Source organism: Podarcis cretensis (assembly GCF_951804945.1).
Source record: "Podarcis cretensis genome assembly, chromosome: 12".
Lineage (NCBI taxonomy): Eukaryota > Metazoa > Chordata > Lepidosauria > Squamata > Lacertidae > Podarcis > Podarcis cretensis.
Window position 1 is genome coordinate 21550086 of NC_137181.1, and position 20577 is coordinate 21570662.

The 20577-nt window shown below is 41.4% G+C and overlaps 1 protein-coding gene across 2 annotated transcripts; it reads left to right on the forward strand.

Moving 5' to 3' along the window:
- Nucleotides 1–1832: 1832 nt before the first annotated feature.
- MASTL (microtubule associated serine/threonine kinase like) lies at nt 1833–20042 on the forward strand. Of its 2 annotated transcripts, XM_079948124.1 has the most exons (13): nt 1833–2067; nt 3247–3384; nt 3832–3971; nt 4546–4634; nt 6475–6581; nt 7139–7283; nt 8945–9117; nt 10204–11406; nt 13782–13917; nt 14783–14797; nt 17964–18077; nt 18163–18264; nt 18995–20042. In XM_079948124.1, exons 1-13 carry the CDS (start codon nt 1855–1857, stop codon nt 19150–19152), a joined length of 2733 nt encoding a protein of 910 aa, XP_079804250.1. In that variant the 5' UTR covers nt 1833–1854; the 3' UTR covers nt 19153–20042. The 2 variants fall into 2 exon arrangements, with proteins under 2 accessions (XP_079804250.1, XP_079804251.1); XM_079948125.1 differs by lacking the exon at nt 14783–14797 and having other exon boundaries at nt 1835–2067.
- Nucleotides 20043–20577: the final 535 nt, after the last annotated feature.

Here is a 20577-nt window from a genome sequence, read left to right on the forward strand (position 1 = left end):
TATATCAGGAGTGCTCGATGGCGTCTCCTGTCTGGCAGGAGGCTGGTGGCTGATGGCCCCTGTGATCTCTTCCAACTATATGAAATAAGAATCTAGCATTTCTTAAATCCTTTGCATAATTATATTTAAGCTAATATACTTAATACATAAATAACCTTTTAAAAGGAAAAGAAATCTTAAAAGGATCTTAGTTTAAGAAAGAAACAGCTTTAGAAAAGACTTCCCAAAAATGCTCTCTTTCTCCAGCCAAGCCAGTTGTCTTTTTCACTGCTCTTGACCTTTTTAACCTTAGGAAGAAGATATGGCTTATTTTACTATTTATCCACCCTTAATTTGTAGGGTCAGTGTAACCTTGGCTCTCCCTTTTTACGAATTTGAGAATTGTTTTCTGCTATAAATCAGGGGGCCCCCTTGTCTAGGAGTAAAAACATTTTGCCAAGGTTCTTAGGCAGCTGGTCTTCTGCCTGGCATAAAACATTTGAAAATCTTTAAGCTTTTTAAGATACAGGCCCTGATTAAACATATAAGCTTTAATAAAAATGCAAGCTTATGATTAGATGCCTCAGCAATTTATAAATGCTACTATTTATATAGACAGATTATATACAAAATGACACACACAGCAACAGATTTATTATGGTACAATCTTTCATTGACCCACAGTTCACTGCATCAAATACATAAAGTGTTATCTTCAACTGACAGGTAAAAGCTGGGGTTAAATGACAACGAAATGCAAAATGTGCATTTTTCAACAACTACATCTGCTTTATTCAGTGCATTTTTCTAAAAAAATGTTTAGGGGTACTCTCATTTTGACTCAAGAAAATCACCATTTTATAGTCCAAATCGGAGAAAATAAATGCAGGAAATGGACAAAAGTACAAAGATTCACAAAATGTTTAGCGGTATGCATACCCCTAGAAAAAAAGCACTGGCTTTATTCATTTGAGTTGTCACAAAATCTATTTTTTACATTTTATTGACATTTAACCCTACTCTTTACACTTTGTTAAAACGTATACAATCACGTAAAAGTTTCCAATAACCCCCCTCCCCCACTCCAGGTTCCTTGACCTTTAATAGGTGCATGACATACAGCAATTGAACTGGTGATGCTTCATCCATTCCAATGGTGATATTAGACACCAATATCCATCTAATTTCTGCCTTTCGCACACCCTTAAAGATAAAGGACTCCTGGACAATTCTATTCCCCGCCCCACCTCCACCCCATTGTTTTGTTTAGCATGCAGCCTGATGAAGCGTTCAGGAAAACTTGAAAGCTTGCATGATATGATTGTGGTTGTTGGTTCTCTCCGGACAGAGAGATGAGGTGATGATTATTTTACTATTTATATGCCCCAGCCACTCCACCAAAATATAAAAAACACCGTAAAACATCAAGCATTAAAAACACCCCTTCCTTCAGATGTCCTCTAAAAGCCATATACTGTAGTTGTTTATCTGTCTGACATCTGATGAAACGAACACGCCCTGTCTCTTCAATATCAGACCAGCAGCCCCGCCCTGTGGTGTTGAAAAGCGACAATATCCTTCGCTTTTCGAAGTCCAACGGGAAGGCGAGAGACGCCGATGCTCAGCCGGAAGTGTTTGTCGAAAACCTCTTAATTCGAGTCTACCTCTACGACTTGGCCGGGTGTCCGGCGTGCGGACCGTTTCCACCCCTTTTTTTTTCAGTTGACGTCCGGCGTCATACGTACGCACGCTGGGGGGGGGCGGAGCTTATCTTTGAATTTGTCGCGGGGCGAAGCTGGGGCTGGGGCCGCGCCGGGTGGGGGGACGGGAGAGGAAGAGAGCGGGCGGAGGAGGAGGAGGAGGAGGGAGGCGAGGATGGGGTCGGTGGAGCCGGCGGCGGCGGCGGCGGCGCCTCTCCAGGACAGCAGCCTGCGTGAGGAGACGGCGCCCGGCTCGTCCCGGGCGAGGCGCGGTGCGGCGGCCCAGCCGCCCTCCATCGAGGACTTCGCCATCGTCAAGCCCATCAGCCGAGGCGCCTTCGGGAAGGTCTACCTGGGCCGCAAAGCGGGGAAGCTGTACGCTGTCAAGGTGAGTGGCCTCCGCGCTGCAGTGCCCACCGGCTTCCTTATGTTATTATTGTTATTACTATTATTATGAGGGCCGGATTTAGGTTTGATGAGGCCCCTAATGGGGCCCTTTCTATGTCCAGCTGTCCTTTGTCAACAACAAACTGTCGCTGTTTTTTGTGTTGAATATATGCTATACAGTGGTATCTCGGGTTACATACGCTTCAGGTTACAGACTAACCCAGAAATAGTACCTTGGGTTCAGGATGAGAACAGAAATCGTGCTCCAGCTAAAGTGGTGCTTCAGGTTAAGAACAGTTTCAGGTTAAGAACGGACCTCCAGAACTAATTAAGTACTTAACCCGAGGTACCACTGTATGGTAATTTATGGACCTAATAGGTATCTAAAGCCATTTGCACATAACAAATAGGACCCTACACAACACAAAACATTGTTGCTGTATGTAGGTTTTATTTTATTTGTCTTTTAACTTATATTTTGGAAATGTACATCCGGGTTTTTTCCTTTAAATTTTTTTGGGCCCCCAAGAGAGTGGAGCCCTAAGCTGTAGCTTGTTTAGCTTATACCTAAATCTGGCTCTTCTTCTTCTTCTTCTTCTTCTTCTTCTTCTTCTTCTTCTATATTTTTCATCTGTTTGCCATCCGACTGGTGCCTTCCCGCCTCCTCTAGGGTGGAGACCAGAGACAGAGACTTTTCTGTGGTGGCTCCTAGCCAAGGAGGCCCCGCCTACAGGTGTCACATGCTGTCAGTTATGCTCCAGGCCTCCTTCCCCTCTCCCCACAACTATTTCCACAAGCTATTAATAACAGCAAATATACACTTTCTTTCACTTTAGCTAGACACTCATTGGGCTTCAATTGGCTGTTACCGTTTCGGAATGCATTCTTAACTAGGTCCACTCAGAAGGCCTGTTGAATTCAGTAGGGCTTATTCTCAGGTAAGTGAGTTGAGACTAGCCCCTAGGTTTCAGATTTGCTGTATTAGTTTGTATGCCTTTATTTTACCAGTTATCAGTAATAGCATTTTCAGTTATTTCTTACTACTTGGTTTGATATGCTGGAAACGTAAGTATCTGTTGAAAGTGTGACATATTGGATAGATGAAAACATTTTAAAAAGCAAACAAACAATGAATTCCTCCCTCTTCTGTTTATCAACCTATTCATGTATTGCTTTACAGGTAGTAAAAAAAGCTGACCTGATCAATAAGAATATGGTCCATCAGGTGCAGGCAGAGAGAGATGCCCTGGCTCTCAGTAAAAGTCCTTTCATTGTGCACTTATACTACTCACTTCAGTCTGCCAACAATGTCTACTTGGTGAGTAAACTACTTACAGTGCCTTAAGGTAGCTTCCAAAATATGCTCCCCAACTAGTTTTAGAGAAGTCTGTCTTCTTTGAAAGGTAGCATTTAAAAACATTTCAATTTTTTTGTTTTTGTTTTCTGTTCTCTTCTTGACCAACTTTGACCTTTTTTCAGGATAGTCAACTTGGAAAAGAAACAAGCTGTAGAGACCCCAAGTATATCTCTGTATTAAGGCACCATTGATTTGGCCCTTTTAAAAATCCCCATAGTTTAATTTCCTTTTCTGCCTATATCATGACTTCTGACATGGCCTCTCTAGAAACTGGCATGCATTCTAGAAAACAGTAATATAAGGAAATCAGGAACTTCACCCACACTCCAGGCATAGAATTATAATAGATGTTATCTCTGATCTAAGAGAACAATGAATGTCTTTTATAGTAACATTTTTCACTGGCAGGTAATGGAGTATCTCATTGGTGGAGATGTTAAATCTCTTCTTCACATATACGGCTATTTTGATGAAGAAATGGCAGTGAAGTATATTTCTGAAGTAGCACTGGCTCTTGATTACCTTCACAGGCATGGGATAATCCACAGGTAAAATTGGTTTTTGATGCCTTTCTTGCTGCATTTCATTCACTTTTAGTTGAGACCAGGGAGACTGCGGGTGTTTAAACAAGGCAGAATTGAATTCCCCTCTTATGTTACTTTTAATGTCAGTCTAGCTGTTGCCTTTGCAGTTCAACACAGTTCCTCAAGGAATCAAATCTGTCACTTAGCTTGTTCTCCTAATGGTATTTTGTTTTCCAGTAAGTGATATTAACATAAATGCAAAACCTCATCAAAGGAAGAAAAAATCCTATTTTTATTTTTTGGTTATTTATTGCATTTATATCATACTTAATGGCAAAAAATAACCCTACTAACATAGGACAAATATTCCCTCCTCTTTTGAAGCACAGGGATTTGTGTCCTTTTCATGCAAACTTATTAGACTTATTTCTTATGAAAGCTACTTGGTGCATAGACCTGCTGACCTAGCATGTATGAATGTTCCTTTGATAGCTTTTTGTGGGAAGTGGGGAGTGACCTCTGAAAACAGTTTCCCCATGTTACAATAAGCCACCTGCATCTGTGCTGCAATGTCATTTCATTTTCTTTATACCTGCAGAGACCTGAAGCCAGACAATATGCTGATATCTAATGAGGGTCACATTAAGCTGACAGACTTTGGTCTCTCCAGAGTTACTCTGAATAGAGGTGAGACATGTATACACCGCAGGCCATCTCATGCGTACACATGTGTATATGTGTGTGTATCTAAGAGATGATTGGAATTCTCCCAGATATATATTGATGCATGCCTATATTTTTTTCTTATTTAACTGAACATTTGGAGAAGCTTGGAACTCTCCACATTGCCAAAAAACCAACATTGTGAGCAGCTGCTTTTCGTTTTACTATGCTCAAGCTTATGGAATGTAATAAAGTAATATTTTGGCTTGCAGTGACCTCTACTGGCAAGTGCAAGTATAAATAGCTAAACAATGTACTCAGATTTATACCATTTGATCAGATAATCCCCAGTGCATCTTACACAGATTATAACAATTCAGTACAGCACAATTAATTCCCTCAAGTGATGGGACATCCAAGGGAGATGTTGGGGATGGAGGAAAGACTTGGATGTAGCGCTGGTTCAAATATAACACTAAGTCAGACCATGGCTTAGCACAAATGCACAAGTCTGAGGGTTCCTAGAGAGGAAATTGTGTGACCACTGTGCTCCTCCCCAGGACCTCTTGCTGATGTACCCCATAAGCTTAAGCCATGGTTTGGCTCAGTGTGCTATCTGAATCTGGGCTTGTGGTTTGTCTCCTCCAGCAGCCAGTGCAGGATTAAGCCCTGTCCTTCCTGCATCAGGGGGTGGATGGGAAATTGACCTCAAAGCCCAAATCAGCCCCCCTGGTGGCCAGAATTTTCCCACCTCTGCTGTAAACCTAAGCCTCTGTTGCAGCTTATGGTTTATCTGGAGCGAGACAAACCATGAGCTAAATGATGCCTTGGCTCGCAGCAGCTCAGTAGCAAGATGACTGAGGGAAGAGTGTTGTAGCTGCAGCATTTTCTCTCCAGGAACCACATATTCACACTAAACCATTGTTTGGCCACAGTGATCCATGCGACGGTCATCTCCAGGCTTGACTACTGTAATTCGCTCTTTGCGGGGCTGCCCTTGAAGCTGTCCCAGAAACTCCAGCGGGTACAGAATGCTGCAGCGAGGCTCTTCACAGGGTCTCTGCCATGGGAGCATATTCACCCAGTGCTTTTCAAGCTGCACTGGCTCCCGGTGGAGTACAGGGTCGGATTTAAGGTGCTGCTTTTGACCTTTAAAGCCCTTCACGGCCTAGGACCCTCGTACCTACGGGACCGCCTCTCCCGGTATGCCTCACGGAGAGCCTCAAGGTCCATAAATAGCAACACCCTAGTGGTCCCGGGCCCTAAGGAAGTTAGATTGGCTTCAACCAGAGCCAGGGCCTTTTCAACTCTGGCTCTGGCCTGGTGGAATGCTCTGCCTCATGAGACCAGGGCCCTGCAGGATCTGATTTCTTTCCGCAGGGCCTGTAAGACAGAGTTGTTCCGCCTGGCCTTTGGCTTGGAGCCAATTTGATTCCCTCCCTCTCTCTCTCTCTTTTTTCTTTTCCTTCTCCTCCTGCGATGAGGCTACATTTTAATATTTTAATTGTTCCATTATTTTAATGTTGTATTTTATTTTTGTTTTTAAGTTGTAATCATTCTTCTTATTTTTATTATTGTTTGTAAGCCGCTCTGAGCCCGGCCTTGGCTGGGGAGGGCGGGGTATAAATAAAAAATTATTATTATTATTATTATTATTATTATTATTATTATTAGTGTTATGTACAAACCAGCTCATGATGTTAAATCATTTTCCCAACCTGGTGCTCCTATCACCATTTCTACTGTTCATATGGGGCCTATAGCCAAGTCTAAAGTTAGAGCTAAATGCGCTTCACTGCAGTCTAAAAATACTTTTTAAAACCAAATTATAAAGTAGGTCCTAATACTCTTACTCTTTCTTCAGAACTAAATATGATGGATATTCTCACTACACCATCCATGTCTAAACCTATGCAAGACTATTCACGCACTCCTGGACAAGTGTTGTCTCTCATCAGTTCCTTGGGTTTTGTAAGTAGACAAAATAATTTCCTGTTTCCCAGATGATTAGAACATAGGCAGCTGGCTTATACTTTTGGTCCATAAAGCTCAGTATTGTCTGCACTGACTGGCAGTTTCAGACAGAATGGTAGGAATTGATCCTGGGACTTCCTGCATGAAAAGCATGTTTCTCAGCCTGTGAGCACAACTCTTTTCCTGGTTCTAGTAAATTTCCTGAGAAAGTTCTCAATCTTTAAAAGTATTAGACAGTCCCTGAATTTCAGCTGACATTTCCTTCTCCCTGTAAAGCAGGGATGGGGAGTCTATGGTCCTCCATATGTTGTGGACCCCAACTCCCATCAAGCTCAGCTAACATGGCCAATAGCCAGGGATGATGAGAGTTCTTGTCCAGCAACATCTGGAGGCTACAACTTCCTTGTTCCTGGCATAAAGCATGTTACAAGAACCTTTTGGTGCAAAGATCCAGTTACATCAAGTGTGTATAGGATATCAAATAATAAAATGTTATGGACTGTCTTGTACCTGGTTGTTTGTGTATCTGTTGAACAAGCGTCTCATTTTGACAGTATACCCCAGTGGCAGGGACAGTGCATGCACCTAGTCCAAGCCCTCTTTGTGGAAATGCATCTCAGCTTTCTCAACGATTTGTTTCCCCGCTATCCGTGAACCACAAAGACTACAGTTCTGTGTCAAACAAGCTACTGAAAGCATGTAAGTATAAAAGAGTTTCCTATCTTCATGTGTCTAAATACTTTCTTGTGAATGCCCTTGCCATCAGAGATGTGGCAGGTGGTGGTTAGGGGAAGGGCCTTCTTGGTGATGGTGACCCATTTTTGGAACATAGGCCATGGAACATATTGTAGTCTCCTCCCAGCTCCAGGTTCTTTTAACTTTTAATTTATTCATTATCATTTATGCTGCTTTTTGTGCAGCTTTGAGATTTGTGTGTGGTGGTGCTTTGTAGGTGCTTATTATTAGTACAGGCAACTCCCAATTTATGTAGGGGTTATGTGCATTTAAGTGAAATTGTGTATACCTGTATTTGAAACACCATTGAGAAAGCCTGCAAACACCCCATTCTGCCTCTACCCTGCCCCGTTCTGCCCCCTGTGGCGTTTGCCTCCTAGGATGGGTCATAAGGAAAGGGTTAAAATAGGTGTGATGTGATTGGCCAGCGAGAATGCAAGGGGGGAATAAAAGTTAGAGTGGGGGGTTTTGATTGTCAGTTGAGGTTTGGGAGTTGAGAGTTGAGGTTTAAGAGTTGAAGAAGGAAGAGGGAGGTTTAGGTGTGGGTTGGTAGAGTTGTATTGTGAGAGAGTGAGAGGAATTGGTAGGTGGAGTCAGATAGACAGTTGGAATAATCAGTTTGGAGTTGTTAGGAACTAAGAATAAGAAACTGACAAGAGAAAAATTAACTGAAACCATAAGCTTGTTCCTGCATTTAAAAATAAACTTGATTATTTGTTTATGTTAACAACTGACTGGACTCCATGTGTCCCTGTGAGATAGAGGGTGGTGGCAGCGGAAAAAGCAATCGCAGTGGCGGCACAGGGTCAATAGACGGTCAAATGTCCGGGGGCCCTGTGTGTGATCGCCACACCCCCTTTTGTGACACTTCCGGGTTTAGTGTGGTGTGCACGCATGTGGTCATGCACATATTGGACATGCCTAAAATGGTCACTGCCTGTATACTGTATTTCTGTATTGTAAGCTGCCCAGAAAGGTTTCTGGTGGCTGAACCCAAATAAATTCAGATATACAGAACTAGGGTTCACACTGTTTTATTGAAATAGTCTTTAAACTTTTGAGATTTGGGGCCTGTTTTAGCCTCAGCCTTCAACAGAGAAACCAAATTGCTGTGATGTGAATGCAGTTTTATTCTCCAGGATAGAAGGGTGGGCATTCTAGCTGCATTGACTGTCTTGTTTTCTTTTATTGAGGTGGTTTCTTTTCTCCAGATAAGTGGCTAATCTTAGTGCCAGTGTAATGTTGCGACCAAGTGTAGTAACCACATTCACCGGGCAGAACTCCATATTGCACACGAATCCCATTTCCCCCTTTTTGTCTTTTGACTACATTTATATTACTGCTTTTTATAGCTTGGGTGTATTTTATAATAATTGAAAGAAGACCTTGCTTCATTGCCACTTGCATAATGTACTTCTACTGTATTATTCATATTGAATGTCGCAGTAAGAATAATTATCAAGAATTCTTCTGGAATTGTGAGCGGGGGCGGGGGGCTGTAAGGCAGGGCAAGCTGATAGTTACATACTTTTTCTAGTCTTCCCTCACTGTTGAGCTGATTTGCCATGAAACTGGCTACAATGCTTTTTGTGTCTTCATAAAAACATGAATTGCTATTTCTGAAGGTTTAGATTCTTCGGCTATAACACCAGGAATGCCTGTGAGGAGTCTGACCCCAACTCTGCATCAGTGCAGGAAAAGGTTTGGGACTTCCAGCGCCAGTAGCCATTCCCGCACCCAATTATCCAGCATGGAGTCAGAGTGCTGCAGCAGCCCCAGGTGGGAAAAAGACGTGCAGGTCAGGACGACTTCTTTTCTTTCTGATGGTTTCTTTTTTTCTTCCTCTAACTTTCCTCTAAATAAATAATTCAGAATCTACCCTGTGAGGAGGGCATTGTACCACATTCCAAAGCCTAAAAAAGTTAACCTCCCAGAAGGGCAGTCCTTAAGCCTTCTATCTTCTTGGGCTTTTCAGTACAGGTACAAGCAGATTCCAAGGTAGGCATATAGTAATCCTAGGGCTCACATAACCTCCTCCTGTCCCCCTTCTTTCAAACATGCTGCTGTGTAAAGAAACACAAGCCCCAAACTAGGAGAAACCTTGTGGGTTTGAACACAAGGTCTCTTGGGGCAACAAATCAAGTTCTGCTTTCACATAGGGTCTAAATAGAAAGATTATGGTGCTCCTGTAAGAATGAAGAAACCTTAGATCTGCCCTTGATTTTACGATGCATAGGAGATTTGGGGTAAGGAGAAAAGGAGTATCGCCAGAACAGGCACCTAGGACTTCTTTGCTGTACGATTACACAGCTCTTTTTTCAAGTGTAATGTATGTGCAGCAGAGTGCATTGTTCGTAAAGTGTTTTATTCCACCTGTTAAGTTTTCAGTATGGTGGATGTGATTTTGGCAGGGAAAATGCAAACTAGAAACCACCATGATTAAGGACTGCCCCTTTCTATACAAACCTTCTTGGGCACTCAGGTCTGTACTGAAGGCCCAGTTCTATTCTTTCTCTTGTCCCCTTCCACCCCAGAAGCTATCTGAAGTATGATGGATGTATCACAAAGCAAAGCCTTCTCAGTCTTGGTGTCTAGATTTTCATCCTAGAGAAACCTGCTCACCTTTTGGCAAGCAGCCAAGACCAAACCCTTTCTGCAAGCACTTGAATTGGAGGGAAACAGTTTTGTGTTGCTGTTGTATTCCTTTTAATTGTGTATGGTTTTTGTTTTAATCTACTGCAAATTTAATGTACAGTATGTTGTTAAGCTGCCCTGGGACAGGGTCTCTTGACTAAAAGGAGGAATAGGGAACTGTGTAATAAGTTTGTATAATTTATTAATTCGTTTAAGCATTTTCATACATTTGGAAGTACTTGATTTTCAGGAAGCAGAAGATATACTCTCATCTGCCCCAGGTAAAGAGAATGTACCAGAGAAGGCCAAGGATACAAATTTTCTGCTTGTCAATGATGCTAAAGGCTTAAAGCAGAAAACACTGGAGTCTGTCATCTCCCCTATTAGTAGCAATGACTCTGGGAACAGGCGCAAAGGACGGATTGGACATTTTGACTCTTGTGATATTTCTATAAGGACTAGCGCTATTAAAGACCTCGGTCGAAAATGTCTTTCAGAATATAAAGAATGGGAAGGAAAGGGCTGTACAGAACAACCTGCTCTGACTAAAAAGGTTGCAAAATCTAGTTACCACTTGTCCCTTTTGGGAGATAAGGAGACAATGTTGGAGATGCGAGGTGTCAAAAGATCTTTTGAATCAATTGACACCAGCCCTTCACAAGAACGGATCCTTGCCAAAAAAAGCAATTCAGAATACAAACGGGGCTGTAAAATTCCAGAGAAACAAAGCACAGGTTTAACAACTGAAATCTGTTCTTTAAAACTTGATGGACACCTGCGAGAGACCTGTACAAATGAAGCTCAAGCAAAAGATTGCTGTTGCACTGAACAAAACAGGGGTTGCAAACCAGCCAATCCTCTAATAGCAAAGAATCTCATGCATGATCTAGATGCAGATTGTGAAAAAAATGAGAAAAAGGAACACATGAATTCCAGTTTCTTATCCATTGATGATGAAAAGCCTTTAGCAAGCATGAGTGTAGACTCGGATCTGTCCCTTCGAGAAGTATCTACTGCAGAGAGTCACTTGGAAAAGCGCCTTTCCGATTTTGATGGAAGCATTAAAGATCTCACCTTTGAGGAGCTAAAAACAGAGAACATGTCAACAACATCAACTTATTGCTCAGATGCCTTGCCGAGAAGTGAAGAAGTACATGCTGTCCAGGAGAGCAAACCATTGTATCATGAGCAGGACAAAAACCTGAAAGGTGTCACTGAAATGCACACTGACGATAACTGCTCTTCATCTGTGGAGATGAAGGCACTGAAACTCTTAAAGAAAAATGTGGTTGCTTTTCGGAGTTACAACAGTCAGATCAGTGTGTCTAATACATCTGAGCCTTCAAGAATTAGCTGGATGACTGTAGAAGGAATGGATATCTCTGCTTGCAGTGGCTCTTATCCCATGACTGTTACACCTGCACAAAAGGGAGCACCTTACAACGTATTTCAGGTAGGTACTAAACAGGCTTACTGAACATTGTGCAGTATCAAAGGGCCACTTGATACAAGTCAAATGCCCTTATTGAAGGGACAGAGTTAGAGCTGCCTTTTCAGTTACATTAATATTGCCTTAAACGTGTTGATTTAAGTAGACATAATGGTGTACTTGAACATAATACTTGGTTGTAAGGCAAATAACCAAAGTGATTTAGAAGAAATTAACTCCCCCCCCCAATACTTTGCAATATGAAAATATTGAGAAAAATGGATACATCACTGGTGATATTTCTTGGCAGAAGGAACAGGCTCTAGCCGTTCCACACCTAACTCATTCCTACACAGATTTAGAAGTTGTGAGTACCTTGTATGTACTTTGGTGAAAGTGTGTGTGACCACACCATGGGGAATTCACTGCCAGTCACTGGGCACCACTTATGTGTTGAAATAGTTTTTGTGTATTACAGTATAATTTCCTGCGCAGGGAAGTCATTGTGTGTGAAATGGTTGTAGGCCTTGAGGGAGGTTCTGAAGGAGGCAGTTAACTTGAAGAAGACGGGTGTACATTTCTTCTTTTCATTTGGTGACAGTTTAGTTGAATGTAGACCCCATTTACACAAATGACAAATCAGTGGGTACAACTAAGCAAAGTCCTCTTCATATGTATGAACACATGATGAGGTTTTCCGATCTTAAATGGGCTTACTCAGCTTCATACAGTGGTACCTTGGGTTACATACGCTTCAGGTTACAGACTCCACTAACCCAGAAATAGTGCCTCGGGTTAAGAACTTTGCTTCAGGATGAGAACAGAAATTGCACTGCGGCGGTGGGAGGCCCCATTAGCTAAAGTGGTACCTCAGGTTAAGAACAGTTTCAGGTTAAGAATGGACCTCCAGAACGAATTAAGTTCTTAACCTGAGGTACCACTGTATGCTAATGCACACAATGGCCAAACCCTCAGCCCTTTATGATGTACACGTATAGTGATCTTTCCACGGGAACATGAACTGTGGTCAATCAGAATTTATGTTTCAGTATGGGGAGCCCAATGCACGTGCATCTATGCAGAGCTCCTTTTGGACTGATGTCAGTTGTGCATTGGCTGTGGTAGTGGTACATGTCAGTCATGCATATTAGTATCTAGAGGGTGGAGTTAGTCCATTTATGCACGATCCCTTTCACATGCTTATACTGCTGTGAGTCCTGGAAGACCTGGTCACTGCCTTGTAGGCCTTTTCCACCTGGTCTGGGAGGGCAGGGCCCTGACTTAACTCCAACTCCAAAAGCTGAGGCTGCTGAACAGACTCTTGGGCTGGCGTGTTGTTTGGGGATTTTTGTTGTTGGAGGTTTCTGTATCTTGATTTTAGATCTTATGGTTTATGTGGAAATTATTCAGTTTGGTTGTGTGTTTTTGATGTTTTATTTATTGTTTATGACCACTTTTGTCATGTTGCAGTTACTTATTTCTTAAATGTTGTAAGCCACCTTGAGCATAGTTTGAACTATGGAAAGGCGGCATCCACATACAATTATGTATGAATGTAAATCTGTTTTGTTGACAGATTCTCTCTGTGGCTGTTGTGCATTTTCTTCAGTGCTGTTTTAGGAAGAGCATCTTGGTCAAATGGTGCAGTTTAGTCTTAGTGATGTTCATGCCTTAAAAATGAACACGTTTTACTTTCTGGATACATAAATAGTGCCTCCTATGTTTTTATGGATTAACTATAATTACTGCTAAAAGCTGCATATAAAACTGATCATAGAGGGCATTGTTGAAAAATACATCCCTGGAAGTCATTGGGTTAAGACTAATCAATAAGAGTTGCTGGTAGACTCTTTGAAGAAGGGTAAGAAGTTCCCAAGAGTAGATCTTATGGGAGAGAAGCAGTTCCCAGGCACATCTTTCAGTCTTCATGAGTGCATCTCTTCTATAGATTTGACACATCCATAGCTTCATTGGCCTTGAGTGGTTGGTCTAGCTTCATAATGGATTCTAGAAATAAAGATTCAGAACCTCTCGTTCCTTTCACACTCACTGTTCATGTGTAGCAAGAGGCCTTGATAAGACAAATGTCATTTATTATTAAAAACCATTTAAAATGGTCATATTCAGTGAAGGCATTTCTTAATGGAATGTGAGAAAGACTTGGCACAAAAGGAGGCAATTGGAAAACCTTTTTGCTTGAGAAGTCCTCATTAGGATGAGGTAGTAATGAACACTTTGGATTCACATGAGTATTGAGAGGCTTAGATTCAGAGGGGCCATCATTGCTGGATGCTTTTTCGGCTCCACAGTTCAAGTAATTGAGCCTACAGCCAGTGTGAAAGTATAAACTTATAGCTTGTTTGATACCTGTGTTTGATATATCTATTCTTGGACATCAGACCCCTCAAGGAAACAGTGGTACACCATACAGGACCCCCAAGAGTGTCCGAAGAGGAGCTACTCCAGTAGAGAGAGAACGCATTTTAGGAACCCCTGACTACTTGGCACCCGAGCTCCTCTTAGCAAAGGCTCATGGTAAGCAAACTGCAGTATAATTTCATGTATCTGTTACACACATTTCCTCATTTTTGTAGTGAGATCTGGCTCACTGCAGTTGAGAGCACTTTGATGTTAGACATTACTGGAATCTGGGTTTAATCTTAGACGTTCCTAAGGGTTAAGGGGTTTTTCTTTTCCTTAGTCTTTCATTGCACTATTATCCAAAAAGTTTCCTAAATTCAATTTTCTTTGCACAGGAGGGGAGGAAAGTGAAAGTTTTTGCTTTCAGCGTTTCATTAAATCACAGTTATGGTCTAAATCCCATTGCAGATGAATTTGAACTATGATTTATTCCCACATTGGGGTGGAACAAAACAGGATCAAACCATTGTTTAATAGTTTGGTTTGTTCTCCTGGCTAGGTTTTTCTGGGTTTGCACCAGTTCAGAATGACAGGGAGAAAAATGGTATGACCCAATGCTAGAGAAACAATTGCATAATAAAATATGGTTATCCTTAACACACTGTTTTTTGTATGTGCACTGTTAGCTTAAGCAGATGCATTCATACATACAACCCTTGAGTTGCACCCTGGAGCAGTATAGTTTGCAAGTATTGCCATTTGATCCTGCAAAATTTATAAACCATCCTCTAATCTCTGCTAGTATGTGATAAATAGACAATGTAGCAAAATATTCATTGTGCGTTTATATATTAAGTTAACCATTTTAAGGAAGCAAAGCTAGGATACTTGTCTTTAGAAAAATACCATGTGTTGGTGAATTTGTAAAAAAAGATACTCATTAGAAAAATGTAAAAACTGAGTGCAATGTAATGAAGTTTTTTATATATATTTATCAAAATGTTTTCCTGGTGTTCTGTGTTTTTTTTTTTACACACAGGAGTTCAGGTCACTGGTAAGTTTGATTATAGCACTTAACAGAACAGTCAAAGCATAATTTGATCACACTGTTTAAGATGAAAGAAGAGTGAGAGATCCGCATGACTTGGCATATAGCTGTATCAGCTTCTGCTGCTGCATCTTTTCCCTGTTCCGTCAAGGAAAGGGGCGGGGTAGAAAAAAATAACTATACAGCAGCAGCAACAAGAAGTAATAAAAACACCGTGGCATCTTAATGTCCAGTACATTTAATATGGCATAAGACCCATTTCATTGTTCTTTCCAGGCCATACTGGCAATAAGCAAAACATTTCCTTGTCCTTCCTTTCTTGCTTACAAATGCCGTGTTGTAATCCTAGTAGAGGGCTCCATTCTTTTGTTTTCTGAAGCCTGCTGCATAGAGATGATGATGGTGGTGATATTTTAAAGAACAAATCTCGTGTGGAGGGTGGAAACATACTAATTCCTTTTACCACTCTTAATTGCAGTTAGTAGGTCTGTCCTGCAAAGGTTAATATGCAGTAGCAATAGCACATAACTAATCATCTGGAAAAATCTGTGGAATTAATGTTGTTTTCTCACAGGAGGAAACCAACATACCCAAGTTACAATTCTTCTTTTGAACATAGTTTCTCTATAATAGGACAATCTGGTTTCAGCAAAACACATACTAAACTAGAGCTGAGGTGGGCAAACTTGGTCCTGTGCTGTCTGCAGCTCCTTGTCTAGTCATGGATACCAAGAGGGATCCATCTACACTGGCACTTAAGACTGGGGTAAAGAGTTGGTGTAATCTGAACAGATCCATCAGGGGAGAAGGACAGCTTGAGGATATATTGAAGCAGAGTCTAAGGACAGAATTGACAGGAAGAAAAGTAATAATGCTGGGAGTTATGGATACAGTGTCATTTATAAATGGAGAAGTGTGGGAATTGTGTGCCATTTGACTTTTAACCATATAAGTTTGTCTTGTAGTGAAAATCAGGAAGCTTGACTTGAAAAATGTGGCCATTTTATCAAATATGAAATACAGTTTTCTCAACACTTCTATAGGATGTGATCTTATTAGACTTTGACAGCTTTATGCATATTCCTACTCCCCCCCCCACAAAAAAATCCTTTCACATTGTTAAATGCTACTTGCTTCACTGATTGCTGGATATATATTTATTAGAAATCAAGAGGTAAACTGAATTGTAGAAAGAGGCTTTAGGTAACTTGATACACCTAGTTTTTATTTCATATGAAAACTACCATATTGATTAAATGAATGGGCTGGTTTCTCATGTGTATGCTCCTGACTATCTGCCGTTGAGTATTCAAATACAGACAGAATGTATGAACCAAACAATTTGTTACCAGCTAACAGAAACTTCTGCAATTACCGAAGTTGCTGAGGTCTGATGACTGGGGTCATTCAGTTCACCTGTTGTATTCGTGCACACAAGCACATACTCTTGGGTGGTTTCACCGCTGTGTACTGAGAACCCACTGGACAGTGGGGGTGGGTGAAACAGCAGTAAAATGTACCAGCATCCGCAGTGCAAGCAAGTTTTCACAGCAAGTGCATCCTTCCTTCCTGACATGATGGGCTGTCTGGAGCTTTAGCTGTGCAGCAGCTGCAAAGTGCATGTTGCTTTTTAATGGCTTGTGGTGTCTCAACAGCTTTGCCTGCTTGGTCTTTGACTGCACTTGATCAGTATTCAGTTTCATTAAGAGCATACCAATAGCCTGTTAAGATCAGGCCAGTGGCCCATCTAGTCCAACATCCTGTTCTCACAGGGGCCAACAAGATGCCTGTGGGAAACCAGGAAGCAGAACATGAGCACAAGAACCCTCTCCCCTCGGTAGTTTCCAGCAACTGGTGGTTGGATGTATTGCTGCCTCCAGCTGTGAAGAATAGAGCAAAGCCATCATGTCTAGTAGCCACAGATATCCATCTCTTCCATGAACTTCTCTAATCCTCTTTTAAAGCCACCCAAGCTTGGGGCCATCACTGCCCTCCTGGGGGAGCTGAGTGAAGAAGTATTTTTTTACCTGTCCTAATTCTTCCAACCTTCTCCTTCATTGGATGTTCACAAGTTTGAGTGTTATGAAAAGGGGGTGGGGCTTTTTACTGTCCACCTTCTCCATGCTAGGCGTAATTTTGTAAACCTTAAAGCTGTCAAAGAGCAAGTAAGTGGAAGTTAGCCATATGCTGTCCTATTCGCACTGCAGAGAGATCTTCCTGTTGAGTCCAAGCTTCTCTGGTGCCTATTTCTACACTAGATATTCACATAAAGATTTACCGTACTTTTCTGTGTATAACATGCTCCTGTATAAGACGCCCCCAATTTGGAGGGACTAAAAATTAAGAAAATGGGGAGAAATTGCCCAGAGTTGTGAGCTTTTTGGGGAGAGGACTGCCCCTCCTAACATATGTCTCCTCGCTGGCAGAAACAGCCAATCGCCCGCCCAATTGCCGCAGCAACAGCCAATCAACACCACCCCTTGCCACAGCCACCAATGACATGCTGCTGACAATTTCTGGCTCGTTGCATAAACCAATCCCACGTCTGTCCCCTCCATGCACTATCTATGTATAAGAAGCCCCCTATTTTAAACATAATTTTAAAATAAAAAACCTATAGTCTTATACACAGTAAAGTACAGTATTTTTAAAATAATGACTTGTTCTCTGCAATCATTAGGCAACTCAGAATTTGTTTTGAATATGAGGCCCTAAATCAGTGGTGGCCAAACTTGTCCCTCCAGCTGTTTTGGAACTACAATTCCCATCATCCCTGACCACTGGACCTGTTAGCTAGGGATGATGGGAGCTGTAGTTAAAAAACAGCTGGAGAGACAAGTTTGGCTACCACTGCTCTAAATGATGTGCTTGGTTCCTTTTTAAAACCTACGAAATGCAGACTTTTGAGATTTTCTTTGCTTACACAACTGGTCTTTGAAAGTCCCAGGGTGGTTTAGAATGGGAGGTGACTTGCTTTGCTCTGCCTTTAAGGAAATATTAACATATTGGGAATAGCAGAAGGGAAAAGGGAAGGTGATTAGAAAGCAATTTCTGCCTTGTATGCTGCTTTCATGAATAACAGGTGTTTGGGCGCTCGGTATCTTCCCAGGCAATACACCTTTGCATAATACCTCTCATGGTGGTCAATTTATGTCGACTTTCTTCACTTCAGGTCCTGCAGTAGACTGGTGGGCACTTGGAGTTTGCTTGTATGAGTTTTTAACTGGAATTCCACCATTCAATGACGAAACACCACAACAAGTATTCCAGAATATTCTGAAAAGGGGTAAATTACCTTACTTTCGACCAAAATTAATTTCAAAAGTTGTTGGTCCAGCATAAGTACAGAGATGTTTTGTGTGTGTTTCTAGATATTCCGTGGCCTGAAGATGAAGAGAAATTGTCAGATGGTGCTCAGAATGCAATAGAAGTTCTTTTAACCATTGAGAGCAGTAAGCGAGCTGGACTCAAGGGTTAGTATATGTTGGTTATCTCTTTAATGTTACCATTATGATTTTTCTTTAGCAATTTAGAAACCTGCAATTTGAGTACATATGTTATTGGAGGGAAGACTATTTGCTATAGCCATTTCTAGTCATTATGTATGAAGATGGTCAGCCCAACACTGTAGCTGCCAGGTTACAATTCTTCCATGGAGCCCATAGCAGTGTATGTGGTTCTCGCCTCTCTTCTACCCTTGAAGCAATTCCAAATAGTAGGATAGGCTGAGATACAGCCATGGCTTGTTTAGTCAGCCTCATGGCTGAGCAGTGGTTTGAATCCCAGATTCCCTAAGCCAGCCTCACATTCTACCCACTACACCACACTGCCTTATTGCTTCTGTTTTTTCCTGTTAGTGTGAATCTGGTTTATCAAATCCACACATCACGGAGTTGCTGTCTAGAGACTGCTTCATTGTGTAGAGCATGCAAGTTCTGGGAACAAAGTGCTGGCTTAGGGCTACCTACTGTAGAAAGAAAACTTTGATGAATGCTTTGCAAAAGCATTTCAAATCTATAAGGGCAGGAGTACATTGGCAAACCCTTACTAAGACAGACGTTTAATTTCAGTCTTATGACTCTAAATACAGTCAGACAAATTTAAGAAAAAATACATTGCAGACATCCAGAATCAGACAAAGAACCTGGAAAGTGCAAGGTGTTCATGCAAAGAAATCTAACCTTTGTTAAAAATTTATTCCAGAGCTGAAACTTCACCCCCTCTTTCATGGTGTGGACTGGGATAATCTGCATAATCAGACCATGCCCTTCATACCACAGCCAAATGATGAAACAGATACTTCCTATTTTGAAGCTAGGAATAATGCTCAGCATCTAACAGTATCTGGATTCAGCTTGTAGTATGGGAAAATGGAATTATTTTCCAGAGAACGGCACATTTAAGAAGCTTCCTTAACATAAGTTTTACTCTCTATTTTCTAATGCACCTAAGTTTTTTAAAAACCTGATTTGCTTTTAACTCTGCATATATATTTATATATATTTCTTACAAGCTGTATTGAAACCATTCATTCCAAACAGCTTCTGAACTATATTTTTAGTGTACTTACAGCACCTTATGTAAGTCTTTAAGTATTATGTATTTAATGGTGGTATAACACAGTGACACTGAACAAAATGTCAAAACATTGGGAGGAAGAGCTGCTTTGTTGTTGAATATACCTGGGAGGTTAAGTGCATAGTGATTATTTTGGTGCCTCCAATTCAGCCACTTTACAGACTCAATTCAAAACTGTTTTCTGACTTTTCAAGCTGTGCCTGTAGAGCAGCCCAAAGATGCTCCTATCCCATTGTGTTCCACATACTTTAGGTAATTTGTATACTGCCTGCCCTGCTGCTTAAGCTGCCAATGTACTAAATTATCTCCAATGTCATTGTCAAGGTCTGTTTCTCCCATCCACCTTACCTATGAACATTGTTTAGGTCCTCACCAATGCCATCTATCAGCCTATTACCTATCTAGTCAACTGTCATTTTATTTTTGGTATTGTGTCCTATCTTTAATTCAAAATATTATCATGTTCAAAATGAAACTATAATCTGAATTATCTAGCAGTCATTACAGAGGTTATCCCACCTGTATAATGCCAGTTTTCTACCTGTAGGCAATATGAGTAATTCAGCAATTAACACCTGCCTACATACTGCTGCCAGTAAATGCAATAAATAAATGATAAAGGTGTGAAGTTATTCACTGATCTTAACAGCCCAGAATAAACGATTACACAATATTTTCAGCAGGTGTACTGGTATTCTGTAAGGTGTATAGAGCAATACTTTGAAACAACTGAGCTGTCAATGCAAATGAATAAAATGAGAACTGTGAGCTAGCTTGCTCTCAGAGCCTACCTACTTTGCAATTCCAGTTAGTTTCCTCCTTCATATAATCAGTGGTGATGGTACCTTCAGGTATCTTCAACCTTTTCAGGCCCAGGACCCACTTTTAACCCAGACATGGGGGCCCATTTCTTAATCTTTTACCATATATTTGCACGGTGACAGCTCTCCTGTTGTGACCCACCCTGGGTCAGGCCATGACCCACTAGTGATTCTCAACCCACCAGTTGAACCCCAATGGCTTATTAGAGGAAAGAGTCTCAAAACCTGACAATCTGCTGGAGTACTTATCTGTTCTGGAGACACACTACCTGGTTTACCTGCTGCTGTCACCCGCCACCCTTTGGGGAAGACTGAAAGTTTTGTATTTCCACAACTGCTCTCCTACCTCCCCTTCCTTAAGCTGTGCCCTGAAGCTCTGGTGAAAAC